At 41.1% G+C, this 20,845-nt stretch overlaps 1 protein-coding gene across 1 annotated transcript; it reads left to right on the forward strand.

Annotated features, from left to right (window-relative positions):
* Positions 1-1,164: 1,164 nt before the first annotated feature.
* LOC149127201 (uncharacterized) lies at positions 1,165-19,979 on the forward strand. Its single transcript, XM_089331403.1, has 3 exons — positions 1,165-1,357; positions 1,460-1,607; positions 19,846-19,979. The coding sequence occupies exons 1-3, from the start codon at positions 1,337-1,339 to the stop codon at positions 19,977-19,979; spliced, it is 303 nt and encodes a 100-aa protein (XP_089187529.1). The 5' UTR covers positions 1,165-1,336.
* The last annotated feature ends 866 nt before the right edge of the window (positions 19,980-20,845 follow it).

Raw genomic sequence — 20,845 nt, forward strand, 5'->3', positions numbered from 1 at the left:
TTTTGCTTCCCTATCAGAAGGAAATTAAGAAAATCAAATTATTTTCTCTGAATACAATATAGTTTAGAAGTTAAGCTAAGACTTCTTATTTTTTTTGAGGAAGAGCTAAAAGTAGAAGTCATAGTCATATTTCCCTAAGGTAGCTGAGGCTGTAATCGGAAGTATTTCTCAGTAGAGCTTTCCTAGGACTTATTTTATCATTGGAAATAGTAAAATCAAATTGACACTCCTGTTTATGGCATCAGTAATCTCCCTATGCACCAGTCATGAGTTTCCAAGGCTATGGAAGCCCCTTGAGTTCTCCGACTCTTATCTTGTTTAGACAAGGTCATAGTCAAAGTGGAGGTTCTCTCCTCCCTTCAGAGAAAGGCACCTCCCTCTTTGAAGACCTGTTCTTTCCACTGGGATCTCACTCACAGAGATCTAAGTCAACAACAGGAGTCACTGTGCACTTACTCCTCATGTAGGATCTCTGTCCTTAATGTGCTGTACACTGAGGCTTAATGCTATAACGAGTACTCAAACAGTATATTTCACTTTGTGTTTCTATGGGGGTGCAAACGATTGAAATCTTTACTTAATGTACACTAAACTGATCTTCTGTTAAAAAAAAAAAAAAAAAGAAACTATCAATTCCCAACTTGACTCTCACTGGGATTAAACATGACAATAGGTCTGATCTGATTTCATCATCATTTAAAAAAAAATCATCTATTATTTTTCACTTTATGTTTCTGTGTGGGAACAAACTGTTGAAATCCTTACTTAAGGTATACTAAGCTGATCTTCTGTATACTAAGATAATCAAAAATGAATCTTGATGTGAATGGAAGGGGAGAGGGAGTGGGAAAGGGGAGGGTGGTGGGTGGGAGGGACGGTATGGGGGGGAAAGCCATTGTAACCCATGAGACGTACTTTGGAAATTTATATTCATTAAATAAAAGATAAAAAAAAAATACATAGAAAAAAAAAAAAGAAATAGTAAAATCAGGAAGGTCATAGCATGTTTCCTTGATTTCTCCTAAATTTTCGCAGGCGCAGACTGTAGTAGAACTTCTCTCCAGTGTTCTGATTCGCTGTTGAGCCAGCTGTGCAGCCTCGTGCGCAGGCACCATTACAAGGAATTGTGTCAGCTGTGTAAAGTCTTGTGCCTGCTAAACTGCCTTAGCCCACACCTGAGCCCGGTTACCAGGAAGCGCAGCACGAGGGGGCGGGGCCTGCACGCATCACGTGATTCCCACCATATTGACGGGCTCAACTGCAGCAGAGGTGCTCTGGTGGGGCTCGAGGTTTGTTCCGGGAGGTTGGCGGCTCTTCCTCACTGTGACGGGCGAACATGGCGCCTGCTGGAGAGGAGGTATGTGAAGAAGCAGCCAAAACCTCCGGGCAATCGAACTAACTTTAACTTCCTTTTCTGTCTTGTTCGGCTTCGTGAGACTAAAGATCTTTGCTCTTGCAGGGTCCTGAAAGTCGCCATGAAGAGACAGGCGTTCATCCTGCTCGTCTAGAAATTTCTTCTTGGGATCTCCAGGAAGCAGGTCTGTTAAGAGTTTCCCTTTTTAAACGCCTTAACACTCTTACTAGCAACAGCGTGCAACAGTTTTTCTGTATCTGGCCCTACCTGGTTTTTGGAATACTTACTACAGTTAATGAGTTTAATCCATGGCGACAGTTTTGTCAGGAAGAGCTCAGACACAAAGAACTGAGTTGGTATTCTGCTGTACTTGAAGTGTCTCTTGCAAGAGCTGGTCACAGGGCTTTGAGACTTTTGCTTCTGTTTGCAATGGGACAAAACATCTGCAAGTGAGAGGTTAGATTTCGGGGTTGCCTTAGGGCTCCGTGAAGAAATACAAACTGAGGTATTTTTTGTTTTGTCTTTGTTTTAAACAACTCGCATAGTTTTGATCGGTACTCATTAGAGTGACTTCAGGTGCCATGGTGTAATGCTCACCTGGAAGGTAAAATGTGTCAAGCGGTTTTCTCGTTTTGGGGACATTCTGTCTCAAACCGCACTATATTCTGACAGTTCCAAGTGTGCGCATCTTTCTCACAAGGCGTGTTCTACAGAAATCTGAACTCAGCCAGTGTACCGAGTCGGCTTTGCTTGGCCATTAGGGTTTCCAGGATAAAACGTGCAAAGGTGTTAAAATAAGAGGTATAGCTTGTGTAATTCAGGTTTGGGAAACTGGAGTGTCTAGTTCAGGTGTCTGCAAACTGTTGCTATGAAGGAACAGACAGAAATAAATATCCCTGGATTTTTGTGAGCCATACAGTCAGAGCTACCCAACTCCACCGTGGCAGCAGTAAAGCAGCCCTATGTAACATGTAAAGGACCTAAAAAGCCGGGTGTCTCGTGTTGCCAGAAGCCTCTATTCATGGACACTGAAATCTGAATTCTGTATTTTACTTTTGTCATTTTCTGTTCTAATTCAAAGGCTGGAAATACAAAATGTGGGTGGAGGGCTGGATTGGGCCTGCAGACTGTGGCTTCTGACCTAATAAGCAAATTGGTTTCTGTAACTCTATCCTTAGTTTTTCCCTGACCTTGCAGGGTGCTTGTATTGCGCTCATGTTGGGTTGAGCGTTTCCCCAAGTACTGGCTGAAGTCAGGGGAGTTGGTGTCTCTGGGGTCAGGCATCATTTCTTTAGCTGTGCACTGTGGGAGAAGGAAGCAGCACGGACTACAGGGGATACCTGGGTATCTTGGGTGTTGCTTTAGTTTGATCAGGGAATAACTTTTTGTATCTGGGCTGCCCTCCCTTCCCACACCATGGACTTCCATTAGCTTAGCTTTCTCTTAGCTCTTCAACCAATAAGCAGGACACAAAGGAGTCGTCAGTTTGGCTGCTACTTTTCCAGAGGTCATCTGGCAGGTTTCTGACCTTCTGTCTTTACTGCTTTTCTCTGATTAAATGGATTTCAAACACTTGACAAGGATCGTTTGCCTTAATATAGGCAAACCCAAGCATAGGAAACTAACACTCATATTCCATCCCCTACCTCTCAATTTATATACACACTTGCATTAATCAGCTGGGCCGTCATTGAAGAAAAACTTACATAAGTTATTGCAAGTAATTCTTAAGTCACTCATTATAAGCTCTCTCCCAATAGTGTATTCCATGAACATGTTGACATTGAGATGATGTATTGAATGTGTTATGTGACCTTGGATACTTGACCTCTGTTACTTTTGTAAAATGAGCCTGGACAGTGAACTCGGAGGGCTATTGGTGTGCTCATCCTGTAGAAAGATAAGGCAAAATATGTGAACTGAGGTAGGAAAACCTTAACTGTTCAAGGGAACGTGTTTCTTCACCTGGTGTTCAGGATTGGAAGGTGTTCTCTGAAATTCAGGTGTGGAAGTGCTAACCTCCAGGACTTGATGATGTAACTAGGAAGTAGGACCTTGAAAGGGATAATGGTTAAGTGACATCCTATGGGTGGATAGCACTGTCAAAGAGGTAAAGTAGCAAGTGTTCAAGAGTGTGACCCTAGTTGAATGTTCGAGGTTCCCCTAGGAGAAATATAGCAAGGGTGGGAACCCAGAGTGCAGGCCATGTGGCAAAAGGACACTTACAAGCCCAAGAGGGCAACTTGGGAGACAGAAGCTGCAGACATGTTAATCCTAGACCTCAGCCTTGTTACTGTGAGAAGTTGGTTTAAGTCATGCAGGCTATTGCACTTGGTTATAGTAGCCCTAATAAATGAGAACGGATGGTGTTGTAAAATCTGTGTGTAGCAGTGACTCCAAGCTGATCTTGGATTGCAGAGGCAAAAGGAGCAGTGTTGCCTTTCGACTGAAGCTCCCCTCAGATCCCCATGGTCAGAATTAGGTGCAGTAGAACCGGAAAGCAGAGCTGCTCTGATTGGATTGTGTGGACTGTCCTGCCAGTAAATGCTCAGTGATTTGCATATTGATGACACATAAGGCATGATAGGTTGTGACTTTCATGTATGTCTCCTGAGAATCTAGAATTACTTATTTGGCACATGTGTCCTCCACTTCTTGATTCAAGAGAAGCAGTTCCAACTGTACTTAGTGCCAGGTTCCCTTTATACTATGAAAAATCATGGAGGCCTCAGAGGTGTGGGATGTTTCTGGATATCAGAAATTAAAATACTTATGGCTTATTTAAAATGAGCCTTCTGTGTGTTTACAAATAAAACTTGGGAACTAAACTGTAGAACATGGATTCCAAAGGTGACTGTTCAGTTGGACAGACTCGTGGCCTCTAGAATCAACTGAGATAAATATTAGGACTTAGCAGCAAACCTTGAAGTACAAGGAGGGGATTGGGTGGCAATAAGAAACCCAGAGGAAGGAACAACCCGGGCAGAGGCACAGGGGCAGGGGTGACTGGGAAGGACAGGCTTATTGGCAGAGTGCACGTGGCAGAGTAAGGAGATGGGAGGCTGACTGCGGGGTGATGAAGCCAGACCCAGCCCAAAGCAGAAGCGTCAACTTGGAGAGATGCTTGCAGACAAAGGGCTTGTGAATGAAGCAGCCCTAACCGCTTTGCAAAGGTTCCATCAGATTTTGGCCATTGAACTTCATGAATGAACCAACCCGGCTAACCAGCCACAGATGTCTTGTTTATAACTGGAGAAATTCATGTGAGCTTTGTGATGACATTTCCCTGTCCATAAAACACTGATAGTTAAACAGTGATACTGTGTGAAGCACTCGGAGCCTCTGTCTTGAGAGGCAGTCCTTGAGTGTAATGGTTTAATGGTCACTTAGCACGATGGGCCTTCAGAGTATAATATCATTTGCCTGCCAGTTAAAATGAGCGCTTCTCTGTGGGAAGTCAAAGATCGTGTCGGCATAAGCCTGGGTAGGTGAAGGAGAGCATCGAGAGAATGCCAAGATAGAGAATAGGGAATAAAATCTGTCATGTTAGCCAGTTCATAAATCCAATGTAATTAGAGAGCACAGCTAATTCTCAGTAACCGGGGAGGTAGGAGGGGCGGCATATATTCAGAATTGCCAACAAGTTTTCTTTTTTTAAAGAAATGCTATTGTGGGGCCAGCACTGTGGTGTAGTAGGTAATCCTCCGCCTGTGGCGTCAGCATCCCGTATGGGCACCAGGTTCTGGTCCTGGTTGCTCCTCTTCTAGTCCAGCTCTCTGCTGTGGCCTGGGAAGGCAGTGGAGGATGGCCCAAGTGCTTAGGCCCCTGCACCTGCATGGGAGACCAGGAGGAAGCACCTGGCTCCTGGCTTGGGATTGGCACAGTGCCGGCCTTAGTGGCCATTTAGGGGGTGAGCCGTCGGGAGGAAGACCTTTCTGTCTCACTGTCTATAACTCTACCTGTCAAATAAAAAATCTTTAGAAAATGCTATTGTATTTTCATTCTTCTGTTCAAAATCTGATACTTTTGCTAATCTTATTTGATAGCTTTGTCTCTTACTGAAAAAGGAAGCTTTTAACTACTTAACTACTCAGCCTGTCTTGATTTCACCTGCCTGTGTGTGTGTGGGTGTTTGGAATGGGGCTTCTCTTGTCCAATGCTAGTCCCTGCTCTGAGACTACTGGCATCACCCTTTCCCAATTCCTTAGTGATTCCGCCTCAAGCTACCCCCTCTTATTTTCAGTGTGTCTCTGCTCATGAATTAACTTCTCATTTAAGCTGAAAAATGGAATCCTTGCATGGGCTTTGCTCCTGTTTCCTGCCACTGCCCTTTATTTGAACATTGATTTCACTCTCATACTGAACTAAGAGGGTATGCGCAGTCACTGGTAACATCTGAGTTCCAGGCTTGATGGGCACTATCCAATCCTATGGTACTGTGGGGACTGCAGCAGTCACTATTGTCCCCAGTGTTGGGAGCACTGTCCCTTCCTTTCTTGGCTTTGGTCTCTGATATGATTCTGCATGTTGGGTACTTTAGCTGCTGTTGCTGGGTGGTCCTTGGAGTTCGTTTTCTGGTCATCTTCCTTGCTCAAGGTCCCTGAGTTCTGTTGAGTGATGTTAGCACACATTTTTACCATCCTCTTGTCTTCTAATTCTACCCTTTCAGCCCTATTTTTAAAAGCTCTAGAACTAGACATTCAATGGAAAATTTACCATTTCTACTAAAAAGTCAGCATTTCCCCCAAACTTACCCTTCAGTCTTTCCTTCTTGCAGTCTGAAGGGTTGGCATTGGCATCACAAAGCAGGTGTCCACAAGTGTGGCCAGTGGGCCAAATCCAGCTGCTCTGTATAAGTGATTTGGTGCAGTACAGCTATACCCACTTTTTAAAACCAGCTGTGAATGTTGACTATATTAACCTAGATGGGGAAATGATGCCAACCCCTGTCAGAATATCCGAATTGTTTACAGGGCTGGGAAAAGCAGACTGTTGGGTCCTGCTCATGGAATCTTGATTCAACAGCATCAGAATTTGCATTTCCAGCAAGCTTCACGTGAATTATGTTCTAGGGACCACACTTTGAATTGACTCTAGTAACGGTGCTCAGGATGGTCGTCATTTTATTTTCTGTAACTGAAACAAGCCGTTTAATCCTGATTGTACCTTTTTCCAGTGCTCCCAAAAGCTTATGTAATACAGATGAGTATTACTTTAAAATAAGTAAGGGACTCCTTATCAATTGATGTGTTTAGTCAAGATGAGTAAGTTATAGATCCCAACCAAAAGGAAAGGATGACCCCAATAGTTAAGAGCATGAGCTATTTTAAGGTGATTGATACCAAGTAACATCATTAACTTGCTGAATCTCAACAGTGTGACCCAGTGTAGTAATAACTCACATTTCCATTTTCTCAGAAGGATAAACTGGAATTTCAATGACAATGCCACAGCAGGAACATGGTAGTATGAGTTTTGGTGACCATGCTGCCTCCGCCCCCATGGTGACTGTTTCACTATCATACTAGTTTGAACCTCTACAAATGTAAACCAAGATAGATGATCCTATGCTGATAGTTCCTGTGCAACTATAAAATCAAGCCAAAGTGCATACAAAACAGCAATTTCAGTGAAGTCGAAGTAAACATTAATTTGATGTGATACATTGCTGCTACCTTACTGAATTTTAAATTGTCTTTTTGTAGTTATGAATTGGTATTGGTTTGCTATAGTGAGGAGGTTGAGAGTTTGACTTAACTGTGCAGCCTGAGGGGTGTAACTTTGAAAATCTTGGGAAACTTTCTAACACCTGGCCCTAATGTGCTGTCCGAATACTATCAGTAGATGGTACAACTTGTCAGCTCACAAGCAAGAGAAATAGATGGGTCCTGCATCCCCCCGGGATGGTGGTTTTATGGTGGCTTCCCCAGAGTCCAGTTCGAGGGATGCCAGCCCTCATGCTGAAGTGTAACTTCTAGGCAGGCCGTAAAGCCATTCACTGCCCATCCTGCCCACATCTCCTCACTTCTTTCATCTCCTACCCGTTTCCCTTCATATTTCACATTTCACCAACAGTGAATTGTTCTGTAAGGCCAAATCCTCGTTGAGCTGATGGCTTTGGGAATTTGTTCATACTTTTCCTCCAAATAGCTCCTCCAATTCTGAAACCTATCCTTGTAATCCATGTACTCTGGAGTTTTATTGATCCTTTAAAACCCTACTTGAGCATAGACACATCATAAAGTATTAGACTCAGGAGCATACAGGGAAATGGGCAAGCAATTGATCCACTATAACTTAAGTTATAGTAAGCTCTTGTGTGCTATGGTTCAAGATAAGCCACACTGTGTGATGTGGGATTTAAGAAATGGGCTTTGTGGAGAAACGGGAAACTGGCAAATGTGTTGGCAAGAGACAGATGCTGATTTCCCAGCCTCCCTACCAGCATGCTGCTGAGTCAGTTGTATGCTGGCATGGTTTTTTTTTTTTTAGATTTATTTTAAAGTCTGAGTTACACAGAGGAGAGGCAGAGAGAAGTCTTCCATCTGCTGGTTTACTCCCCAATTGGCCGCAATGGCCGGAGCTGCACTGATCTGAAGCCAGGAGCTTCGTCCTGGTCTCCCACGTGGGTACAGGGGCCCAAGGACTTGGGCCATCTTCTGCTTACCCAGGCCACAGCAGAGAGCTGGATCAGAAGTAGAGCAGCTGGGACTTGAATCAGCGCCCATATGGGATGCTGGCACTGCAGGTGGCGACTCTACCAGCTATGCCATAGCACCAGCCCCTGGGTGGATTCTTTTATACACAATTCTACTCGCTAGAAGATCTGTGATGAAAGATATTTGAAAATCCACAATGCAAATGAGTCTTTAAAATATAAGCAAATCTATTGTCAGTTTTTATTTCAATGCCTGGCAGAGGAGTCAAAATTTCACATTTTTCTCATTTTATGTATTGTCATTCTTATAATGTTTGTAAAAATGTTTCAAGGTGTGCCTCAAAATTGAGGTGAGGCAGAGCAACAGACAGTTAACAGTAACCAAAAGTCTGTTTGGGTAAGGTCTCATAGATGAGAAGACTATTCCTTCGATCATTCATGAAATTGAGCGCAAAACTGGAGTATGGAGCTAAGTACTTAAGCAGGACTAGTTCAGAGTCAATGGCTTTAGCCACCCTAGTCCATAAGCTGCTTTCTCAACGGGAATAGACTGGGTTTTTCATGGTCAATAGGAACATTTCTTTCTGTGCAATTTTGGCATTGAAAGATGTCAACAAAAATTGATCTGAGTTGCTTGTCAATAACCTACCTATGTTGAACACTACCAGTTATTGCCAAGGTTTTCACAATCTTAATGGTGATCTACACAGTGATTGGGGAATACTCCCATTATCTCCTGGATCAAGTTTCTTGTATTTTACAACAGTTAATGACAAATTATGTCACCTAGTATGTCTACAGGTGGATAACATAGCTTCATTAATTGCAGCTTGTAGAATGTCTGTCGTCTTCACACTGTTTATATCGACATTACGACCCCAGGATTCTTAGGTTCTGAGCTCATGACCAGGCGTTTAAAACCATAGAAATTTTTTTGGAGAGCCATCCAGCGTGGCTGGGAATGAGGATGGGAAATGACCATAGCTACGTGCACACGATGCCCTTGTGTCGCTTATCCTCTGGTGACTTCATGGAAGCTGCTGCCTCCAGACCTCCATGAGTTCTTTTCTCCCTCAAGTCCTTAGGAAAAATTTCATTTGCCACTTAAAGTTCTTGGAGCTTGAATGTGCCAACCCCGATATTTTCATAACTCACTCAGAATCTCCTCCAATAGAAAAATCAAAGAGCTAATGTCTAATGACAGTTCTTATTCCACCTGGAAAACATTAGCTTTCATGCTCTTGAAAAAGTGCAAGATGAAGAGAACAAAGCTTCTCTCATCTTTGGAGAAACTCATGGAGATGTGAACTCCCCCTGGTCTAGCCAACAGTAAAAAGCATCAGCATAGCTCTAACCTTAGACCCAAATTAAAACCATCAGCTCAGCCTGACTGTGATGTGGCCATAACATTTCACCACATTAAATGTTGATAATTGTGCACATGCAGGTAATGTGATCTGACAGTGTCCGTTGTCACCACAGAACAGCCATGTCTGAACTGTCTTCTCAACCTCAAGGATTTTGACGTCCATCATGAGTTTTTATTCTAGTCTAAATGTATTGTGACAATAATAATATATGTAGTGATGGAAGAATCCAAAGCCGAGGAAGCGAATTAATGTTTACTGAGTACTCACAATATATCTGTGGCAGACAGACCCTTGGGTGCTCCCCATGATTTCCTGATGTCCACTCCTTTGTGTCATCTCTACTTGAGTGTGTGAAAACTTGGGACTTGCTTCTAACCAAGACCACATGTCAAAGTGATGGGATGTCACTCCCTTGATTAGGTTACATTATATGGCAAAAGATGTAGTTCCTCTGTATTGTAGAAGACTGCTTAGAGTTCTCCTGTTCATGTGATGAAGTAAGCAGGGGTACTGCAGAAGCCCATGTGGCAGGAAAGCTTCTCGAGGAGTGTTGATGATGATCTCCCAGAGATCCCCAGTGGGGCTGGGCATTGAGGCTCTCCCAGCATAACCTGCTATTTGACACCTTCTCTAGTGATTTCCTTCTCTTCCTGTCTCACTTCCCACCTCTCACTATTGGTTCCTGTAATTTCCTCCCTAAATTGATTTCAATTTCTTTTCTTGGAATCTGCTTCTGAGTGAACCTAAATGCAGAGGCAAGGGCACTTAAAGTTGGATTCAAACATTTTAGAAACTGTATCATATAGGACTGAAAAAGGCACAAAAAATGCTTTGTAGAACTCTCCTAGAAGGGTTCTAGGCAAAATTCAAACAAGAAATCAGCTGACCAGAATCTACTGGTCATATTTGTTAAACTTGATACTCATTAATCAATTTCAGTAATTTCACACCCAAATACTTCAGAACTAGAAAGAGTGCTGAATGCAGACACTGGTGTTCTCTTTAGATATATATTCCCTAGGTTGAGAAATGACTTATTAGCATCCTGATTTAATATCAGTCTCTTGAGTTTGATTAGTGTGAATCAATTCCAAAAGTCCTGAAAATTCTGACAGGAATAGATGGTTAACAGATATCACTTAGGGAAGAACATGAGTGGTGTGTTTTTTTGTTTGTTTGTTTGTTTTTTTTTTTTACTTATTTTTAGTGTAATTCAAAATACCCTTATGTTAAAGTATTAAGAGCCTTGACTGGAGCTGCCATTGTGGTTTAATTTAAGCCACTGCCTGGCAAGCAGGCACCCCTTATGGGCACCAGTTCATGTCCTGGCTGCTCTACTTCCAATCCAGCTCCCTGCTAATGTGCCTTGGAAAGCATCAGGAGATGGTCCGAGTACTTGGGCCCCTGCCATCCACATTGAAGATCTGGATGAAACTCCAGGTTCCTGGCTTCAGCCTGGTGTAGCCCTGGCTATTGAGGTCATTTGGGGAGTGAATGAGAGGCTGGAATGATGCCTTCTCTATTTCTCTCCCTCTCAGTATTTCTGCCTTTTGAGTAAAATAACTAAATCTTGAAGTCTTGCACAACCAGATGAAGAGTGCATCACTTTTTTGGTTTTAAAGGTTTTTATTTAATACAAATTTCATATGTACAGTTTAGTGATAGTGTTTCTTTCCCCAATTCCCACCCTCCTACTCTCACCCCACCTCTTACTCCCTCTCCCATTACATTTTCCATTAAGATTCATTTTTGATTTTTTATATACAGAAGAACAACTCTACTTAGAGATTTCAACTATCTGCACCCACACAAAGTATAAACTACAATTTGAAGACTAGTTTTACCATTAATTCTCATAGTATACCTCATTTAAGATGTCCAACATGGGGAGCAAGTGCATAGTGACTTGTGTTGATTTAACAACTGACACTCCTATTTATGATGTCGGTGATCACCAGAGGCTCTTGACATGAGCTGCCAAGGCTATGGAAAGCCTTTTGAGTCCAGACTCCATCTGGTTTTTAGACAGGGCCATATGCAAAGTAGAAGTTCTCTCCTCCCTTCAGAGAAAAGTACCTCCTTCTCTGGCCCCTTCTTTCCACTGGGGTCTCACTCAGATCTTTCATGCAGAACCGTTTTTGCCACAGTGTCATGGCTTTCCATGCCTGAAATACTCATGGTATTTTCAGTCAGATCTGAATGTCTTAGGGGCTGATTCTGAGGTCAGAGTACAGTTTAGAGCATTTGTCATTCTGGGTCTGCTGTGTGGACTGCTTCCCATGTTGGAACTTTCTCTCCTTTTGATTCTATCTATTACCAGGCACTTGGTCTTATTTATGTGCTCTTTTAACTTATGGTCCTATCCATATGATCAATTCCATACTTAATATGATCACTTTATCATGTAAAATGGGATTAGTGCCACCTAGCTAAATGGGATTTGGAGTCCCATGGCAAGGTTTTAGCTTCACCCTTTGGGGTAAGTCTGGGAATTTGTGCTGATCTGTACAGCTCCTCCCTCTCTCATTCCCAGTCTTATTTTTAACTGGATCTATTTTCAATTAACTTAATAGATCTATGATTAATTCTGTTAAGATGTTCAACCAATGGTATTAAATAGAGAAAATAATTAAAAAGAAAATGAAATAAACTGTTCCTCGACAGTCAACACAAGGGCTGTTCAAGTCATTGCTTTTCATAGTGTCAGTTTCACTTCTACAGGTCTCCTTTTAGGTGCTTTGTTGTCACAGATTAGGGAAAATATATGGTATTTGTCCCTTTGAGAATGGCTTATTTCACTAAGAATAACGTTTTCTAGATTCATCAACTTAGCTGTAAATGACCAGAGTTTTTTTCTAAAACTGCTGTGCAGTATTCCATAGAGTACATATCCTATATTTCTTTATCCAGTCTTCCGTTGATGGGCATTTAGGGTGATTCCATGTCTTGGCTATTGTGAATTGAGCTGCAATAAACATGGAGGTGCAGATAACTTTTTATTTGCTGATTTCATTTCCTTTGGGTAAATTCTGAGGAGTGGGATGGCTGGGTTATATGGTAGGACTAGATTCAGATTTCTGAGGTATCTCTAAACTGTCTTCCATATAGCTTTACTAGTTTGTGTTCCCACCAACAGTGTATTAGGGTACCTTTTTTTCCCTACATCCTTGCCAAAATTTGATTTCTATATGAAAGCCATTCCAGTGGGGGTGAGGTGAAACCTCATTGTGGTTTTGATTTTCATCTCCCTGATGGCTAGTGATCCTGAGCGTTTTTTTTTCCATTGACCACCCAAGGCTATAAGCCATTTTGATTTCCTCTTTAGAGAAATGTCTATGTCCTTTGCCTACTTCTTGAATGGGTTGTTTGCTTTGCTATTTGGTCATTTTATATATTCTGCTTATTAGTCCTTTATCAGTTGCATAGTTTGCAAACTTGCCCCATTCTGTTGGTTGCTGCTTCACTTGAGTGTTTCTTTTGCTGTACAGAAGCTTTTCAATTTGATGTAATCCCACTTGTTAATCTTGGTTTTTATTGCCTGTGCCTCTGGGGTCTCTTCTAGGCCGATGTCATGCAGGGTTTCCCGATGCTCTCTAGGAATTTGATGGTATTGGGTTTTAGATTTGTCTTTAAGCCATTTTGAGTGGATTTTTGTGTAAGGTGGGGGTCTTGCTTCATAGTTCTGCATGTAGAAATCCAGTTTTCCCAGCACCATTTGTTGAAGAGACTGTCCTTGCTCCAGGGAATGGTCGACTATAAGTTGGTTGTAGATGGTTGGATTGATTTCTGACATTTCTATTCTGTTCCCTCTGTTTTTGTACCAGTACCAGGCTATTTTGATTATAAATAACTTGTAGTATGTCTTAATCTGGAATTGTTATGCCTCCAGCTTTATTTTTGTTGTATAAGATTGCTTTAGCTATCTGAGGGCTTTTGTGTTTCCAAATGAATTTCAGCATATTTTTTTCTAGATATAAGAAGAATGTCTTTAGTATTTTGATTGGTATTGCATTGAATCTTTAAGTTATTTTCAGAAGAATGGACATTTGATATTGATTCTCATCCATGAACATGGAAGTTTTTTCCATTTTCATGTCTTCTATTTCCTTAGAGTTTTATAATTCTCATCATAGAGATCTTTGACCTCCTTGGATAATTTATGCCAAGGTATTTTGTATTTATTACTTTGTAGTTACTGTGAATGAATTGCTGAAGCAGGATACACAGACTCATAGAATGGCAAATGTCCTAAACAGCACTCTGGCCTCAGAATCAGCCCTTAAGGTATTCAGATCTGGCTAAAAAGCCCATGAGAGTTTCTCAGGCATGGATAGCCAAGACTGTAGCAAAAAAATGACCTAAATGAAAGATCTCTGTGAATGAGATCCCAGCAGAAGGAATGGGCCATCAAATAAGGAGGTACCTTTCTCTGAAGGGAGGAGAAAACTTCCACTTGCCTAAATATGGCCTTGCCTAAATAAGATCGGAGGTGGTGAACTCAAAAGGCTTCCATAGCCTTGGCAACTCATGACTAGAGCCTTGGGTGACTAATGACATCATAAATAAGAGCGTTAATGGTTAAATCAACAACAGGAGTCACTGTGCACTTTCTCCCCATGTAGGATCTCTGTCCTTAATGTGTTTTACTATGAGAATCAATGGTAAAACTAGTCTTCAAACAGTACTTTAAACTTTGTGTATCTGTGAGGGTGCAAACTGTTGATCTTTACTTAGTATATACCAAGTTGATCTTCTGTATATAAGGATAATTAAATGAATCTTAATGGAGAATGGGATGTGAGCAAGAATAGGAGATGTGGGTGGGAGGGTGATTATGGGGGGAAAACTGCTATAAAGTTTTCTAAAAGTTCTTAGCCATGGCATTATCTGTAAAGGCTTGTATACAAAGGCTGTTTTTTGCATGTTGGTTTTATATCCTGCTATTTTACCAAACTCATAAGAGTTCCAGTAGTCACCTAGTGGAGTCTTTTGGTTCCTCTATATTATTTATATATATGATCATCTGCCAATAAGGATAGTTTGATTTCATCCTTACTGTCTGAATCCTTTTTTTTTTTTTTTTTTTTTTTTTTGCTTGATGGCTCTGGCTAAAACTTCCAGGACTACAATGAATAGCAATGAAGAGAGTGGGCATCCTTGTCTGTTTCCAGGTCTTAGTGGGAATGCTTGCCGCTTTTCCTCATTCAATAGGATACTGGCTGTGGGTTTGTCATAAATTGCCTTAATTATGTTGAGGAATGTACCTTCTAGACTGAGTTTGCTTAGTTTTCATCATGAAAGGATGTATTTTATCAAATGCTTTCTCTGTATCTATTGAGATAATCATATGGTTTTTGTTCAATTTGTTAATGTGGGAATATCACATTGATTTTCTTGCAAATGTTGAACCATCCACCCATACCAGGGATAAATCCCACTTTGGGTGAATAATCTTCCTGATGTGTTGTTGAATTTGGCCAGAATTTTGTTGGATCTTTATATCTGTTCATCAGGGAAATTGGTCTATAATTTCTTTGCATCTTTTCCAGATTTAGGGATTAAGGTTATGCTGGCTTCATAGAAGGAATTTGGGAGGATTCCGTCTTTCAGTTTTGAATAGCTTGAGAAGAATTGGAGTTAATTCTTTTAAATGTCTGGAATTCAGCAATGAAGCCATCTGGTCCTGAGCTTTTCTTTGGGAGGGCCTTTATTTCTAACTCAATTTCTGTCTTGGTTATGGGTCTGTTTAGGTTGTCTATGCCTTCATGGCTCAGTTGAGGTAGGTTATGTGTGTCCAGGAATCTATACATTTCTTCTAGGTTTTCCAGTTTGTTGGCATAGCGCTTTATAGTAATTTCTGAGTTTTTATTTCTGTGATGTCTGGGGTTTTACATTTCCTGTTTCATCTCTAATTTTATTTTGTCTTCTCTCTCCTTTTGTTAGTTGGGCCAATGATGCGTCAATTTTTTTTTTCCCGAAAAACCAGCTCTTAATTTTGCTGATCTTTTTGTATTTTTTTTTTTTTGGATTTAATTTTGTTTAATTTTAATTTTTTCTTCCTCCTGGTTTTGGGTTTAGTTTGCTGTTGTTTTTTTTTTTCCCCTAGATCCTTAGTGCATAAATAGTTCACTTATTTGACACCTTTCCAGTTTTCTGATGTAGGCACCAGTTGCTATAAACGTTCCTCTTAACACTGCTTTTGCTGTATCCCACAAATTTTGGTATGTTGAATTGTCATCTTCATTTGTTTCCAGAAATTTGATTTCTTTTATTCACTGTTCATTCAAGAACATGTTGTTCATGCTTCATGTGTTTTCATATGATATAGGGATTCTTAAGTTGATCTCCAGCTTCATTGCAGTGCATTACTTTGAATATTGTATAAACTGGTTTTTAGAAGTAGAATGGGATGTGGCCCTTGAATTTTAGGTTTTGAGCTTGGGCTTGCTATGGATTTCTGCACTGTGTGGTAAGGTTGACATTCTGTCCTGAAAATCTGCATCTGTCTGATTCTTCCCTAAGTAGCCCATTTTGTGACCTGTGCAAGTAGTGTTAGGATATGGGGAAGGAGGAGCATTGATGCTGCCTGGTGCCTATCCCAGGACACAGACCAGGACAGTAATTCCTCCTAAAATATGAAAAAGACAGTTTGGATGCAGCTTGGCTCTACCCTGATGTCTCCAGGAGATTTCTCTGGGGTTCCAGAACTTGTACTCAATGAATCCTGTTTAGCCCTTAGAAATACACACATGTCAGGAGTTCACCAAACTCTGAAAAAGAGATCATTTTCAGATTTCTTTACAAATTCTGTACATATTTTGTCCTGATCCTTAATCCGACCTTGTGAGGTAGGACGTGTAAGATATCCCATTTAACAGATAAGCACCTTTCTTGCATAGGTTCTTTCTCAGGGCTGCTTTGTTAACATGCAGCAGAATCTTGATAAAGACCTAGCCTTTCTGAAACCCGCTTAGACAATCTCAAACATAAAATAATGTAGTTGCTTTTTGAGAAACACGAAGTCTTTTTCTAAATCAGAATTTGTCTCTAAGAATTTGTACTCACATTTATATTATATACTTTTAAAGCAGCACATATGCTACATAAAATGTGATATTCAACAAAACATTTGGAAGTCCAGGAGTTAAACATGTAAAAGTAATATCTAATATTAAATAACATTTAAATCATGAGTATCATTTTGATATTCCTATGGACATGAAATTATTCCATTTCATCATTACCTCTGTCTTCTAAGGCATTATTATCTCACTTTTAAGATGGGAGAATATACTGGAACTCTAAATGTTTTTTGAAAAGTAGAGAAAGACACACATTTTTCCATCTGCTGGCTCATTCCTCAAAGGCTTACAACAACGATGACTACACCAGGAGCTGAAGCTGGAAGTCAGGAACTTCACCTGGGGTCTCGCACATGGATCGCAGGGGTCCAACTACTTGAACTATCACCTGTATCTCCTAGGATGTATATTAGTAGGAAGCAGAGCCTGGACTTGGATTCAGACACCAAGATACATGGTGAAGGTGTCTGTCCCATGCAATACATTAACTCCTGGGTCAAATGCCCACGCCATAGGCTCAGAATTTAAAGAGTTGTTCAGTCTCAGACAATCAGAGCACTGGTGGGAGTGGAATTTGAAATTTGCTTGGCTGCCATTTTCTTATTCTATACTTATCTGATACCTAAATGTTTCCCTCAAGAACATCTACCTATTTTTTGGATATTATTATCCTTTACCTCCTATGACCCAGTCTACAATATTTAGGATCCTAGACTCCAATTTCAGTTCATCTTCCCATGTATTCCTTAAAATTCTCTGGAGCATCCCACTGGATTGCAGACAAAGGGGAGTCAGGGCTGGACTGACTTATCATGCCCTTCTCTCTAGCTCACTAAATATCTCATTACCATTGACCAGCCGGATGTCAACATGTCACACAGTATTCCAAATGCAGAGCAAGAGCCCCTCAGGTCGCCAGATAATCAAGAAACAGTGTTATGAGAGTTGACATCTTATGAATAATTATTTTAAAAATCTGTTCATTTTTGTTCCTTCAACTCCAGATGGGCAAGTTGATTCTATCAAGTTGCTCAGTCAAACTGATGAGAACATCAGTTAAACAAGGTGTTGGTTGCCCTTATTTCTTTTTTAAAGTAACTTTATTCAAGGGTTATATTGTGAGCATGTATGTCAAGAGTATAAAACAACTCCGTGTAAAACAGGTACTTCTTAGACTCCTCTGGGAACTCTTGTTAGAGTCATTTGGCTTTCTTTTCCTGTTCCATTTAAGTGTCTGCTGGTATGAAATTTTGTTCCAAAGATGGTAAATAGTAGCAAGTTAATAGTCATGACTTAAATATAATGTAAAATTTTAAGCTCATTACAACGTTGAGGGATACCGGGCTAAACGTTGAGGGATACCGGGCTAAACGTTGAGGGATACCGGGCTAAACGGGATCAAAGAGCTTGAGGGTAGGGTTGGATAGGCATTTTTCTCAAATACTTTTTTTCAAATGTTCAAGATGTATGCTGTTTGAGAACGTGGGGTGAAATAGATGAGTGGTCCGAGTAGAGAAGGGTTTGTGAATTCTCTGCTGCCTTCAGGAGGCTGACGTGGGCTCCTGCCCTGGGTGTATTGCTTATGGCTTTATGTGTCTATCCTCTGAGAGCAACTTCAAGGCCTGTCAAATGAATTATAAGGAATAGCTTGATTTCTTGAATATGAGTAACTCCATGTAGCACATGATATGTACTAACACTGATTAAGGGACAACTTGGGGGTGAAAAATGGAAACAGCACCAAATAAAACACGTTGATTTGATATTTCTGAAATAAAGATGAGTATTACAAACCTGAAAACATAGAACTATAGAGATCTAATATAACACTTTTCAAAGTGTAGTCTGAAGACCACTTAAATAGGCACAGAACCTGAGGGTGGGCAGAAGGAATGAAATCTGCCCTTCAATGGTCTATTCAGCCACAGAACCTAGAACTTGGGAAAGATAAGTTCTCTTCCAAGCCAATTTTATGCTTAGAATCTTAGTCCAAGGCAAACATCAAAGAGAAATCCATGAGATCTACACTGAAGGAGTGTCTGGAAGCTTGGTGGCTTCCTGCTCCACCCTTATTCTGGGGTATTGATCCCTATGTCCGTGGTGACGTGAGAACACCTCCTTACATCCACAGTGAACAGGTGCAGTGAAGACAATCGGGCCTGGGAGACCAGTAACATCTCTTCAGCTCTGTGACCCAGCATCCTCATTTATCCTCCTTGTACCTTAGTTTCCTCTGCTATTGACCTGTTTGATGCCCAAGAAGACAGGGTGATGAAGCAGGAAACTGAGGACCATGTCTAAAGAATCAAGTGATTGTTCCTAAAGTTACCCAAGTAACAGCAGAAGAAAGGCTGCTGTCTGGATTTTTGTACTGTGACCCTAGTGCTGTTTCCTCTGCATTATTACAGAGCCTGTGCATTTACATGGCTCAACTTTATTTAGGAAGTTGAGGAGATGTCTATGTCCAGGGTGACCAGCTGTCCTGGATTACCTGGGACAACTTGATCATTGTAGCTAGTCCTCAATCTCTGCAGTGGTTCTTAACCTTGGCTGTAGGATAGAATCACCTGGGTAGCTTAGAACTGTTAATGCCTAGCCCAAGCCCCAGAATAGTGAATCTGAATCTCTGGGAGTATCTATTTTTAATATAATGTGGTTATTTGGATATATAGTAAAGATTGGGAGCTCCTGAATTTTCTTAAGATCTTATTTGAGAGGGAGTGTTTTAGACAGTGAACGGAGAGACAGAAAGCTATTCCATCCTCTGGTTCATTCCCCAAATGGCCACAATAGTCAGAGCTGAGCTGATCTAAAGTCGGAGGCCAGGATCTTATTCCAGGTCTCCCACATGGGTGCAGGGACCCTAGCACCTGGGCCATCCTCCACGGTGCCCATATGGGATGGCCCCTGTGCCACAGCACTACTCCACTCCTGATTTTTTTTTTTTAGATTTATTTTACTAACTAGAAAGGCAGAGTTACAAAGAAGGAGGGGAGAGAGAGAGATCTTCCATCCACTGGTTCACTCCCCAAATGTCCACACCAGCCAGGGCTGGTCCACACCAAAGGCAGGAGCCAGGAGCTTCATCCAGGTCTCCCAAAAGGATACAGGGGCCCAGGGACTTTGTTCTGTTGCTTTCTCAGGCACAATAGCAGGGAGCTGGATTAGAGGTGCAGCATCCAGGACTCAAACCAGTGCCCATATAGGATTCTGGCATTGCAGACCGCAGCTTAAAATATAATACCAATGATCTTCCTTCCACAAACCACACAAAAGGCATACGATTACCTAATTGTCTACACTAAAGTTGGAGAAAGCAGCTCAACAAAGTCTCTCTGAAAGGCAGACTGGAAATGGTTGCTTTCCTTAAGGATGTAACAGCTGGAGCAAGCCCTCAATTGACTAAATCAACCAATGGTTGTGCTGGTGAGAACTCCAAGGACCACGGTGCCAGCTACAGCCCCAGGACGTGTTTGCAGAGACAGATGCTGCTTCTGGAAAACCATCTTCCATAGGTTGGCATCCAGTCCCCCTGGCTCATCTCAAAGAGGAGGCAGAGAATGGCCAATATGGTGTGATAAAAATGAATCTCTGGGGTGGGAGTTGTGTTCTAACCACTGAGTAAAATGAGTGCATTCTGAGAGGTTTGATGGAACCTCATTTTTTTTTTCCTTAAAGAATCAAAGCTTTTGTCAAACCTCAAATTTTAAAAATCACTTTCAAATTAAGTTTCATATGAAATATCACAAAGATTATTATGTCCAATGGGCCTTGCTTTTCCAAATTTTGTGACATTCTTCATCTGTTATTTAAGAACAACCAAAGTTGAGGATAACTTCTCACTTAAGTATTTAACAAATGCATATCAGACAACTGGAGCCTGTTACAACACTTCTGCCCACAGCCAGTTACAATGAACAAAAATGTCAAAGTAGAATTCTTATCAGTCTGTGCATTGTTTTTTTGATCATGGCAGGGCTTGTTTAGTTTTTTAAAAAGGAGCATTTAATATGGTTCCAAGTTAAAATTATTCCTCACCAAAATTCATGAAAATGAATAACGTTCATTTTTCTATGTTCATCGTTTGAAATGATAGTAGCAATGACAATAAGGACTCAAGATTTAACATTTTTAAAGATTTATCTATTTGAAAGGCAGAGTTAGCAAGCAAGCAGATGAAGTTTTGTCTATTTGCTACACAGACAGTAGCCTGGAGAAAAATGTCCTTTCCAATGACAAACAGTAAGAGACTCAAAAGGCTCAAGTCTGAACTATGTAGATAGGGAAAACCTGTTACACTTGCGCATATACCCATGATTCCTCCTGCATGGCTGTGCTTTGATTTCAAAATCTGCTTTGAGAGCTATTTGTTTTCTTCCAT

This window comes from Oryctolagus cuniculus, chromosome 4 (assembly GCF_051225735.1).
Source record: "Oryctolagus cuniculus isolate XC-2025 breed Fujian yellow rabbit chromosome 4, ASM5122573v1, whole genome shotgun sequence".
Taxonomy (NCBI): domain Eukaryota; kingdom Metazoa; phylum Chordata; class Mammalia; order Lagomorpha; family Leporidae; genus Oryctolagus; species Oryctolagus cuniculus.

Bases quoted from the DNA above. Each gene is read 5' to 3' on its own strand.
- LOC149127201 (XM_089331403.1), top strand. From the start codon at position 1,337: ATGGCGCCTGCTGGAGAGGAG. The intron at 1,358-1,459 runs GTATGTGAAGAA...TTGCTCTTGCAG, and splicing joins TGGCGCCTGCTGGAGAGGAG to GGTCCTGAAAGTCGCCATGA. The intron at 1,608-19,845 runs GTATCTGGCCCT...AGGATGTAACAG, and splicing joins CAGCGTGCAACAGTTTTTCT to CTGGAGCAAGCCCTCAATTG.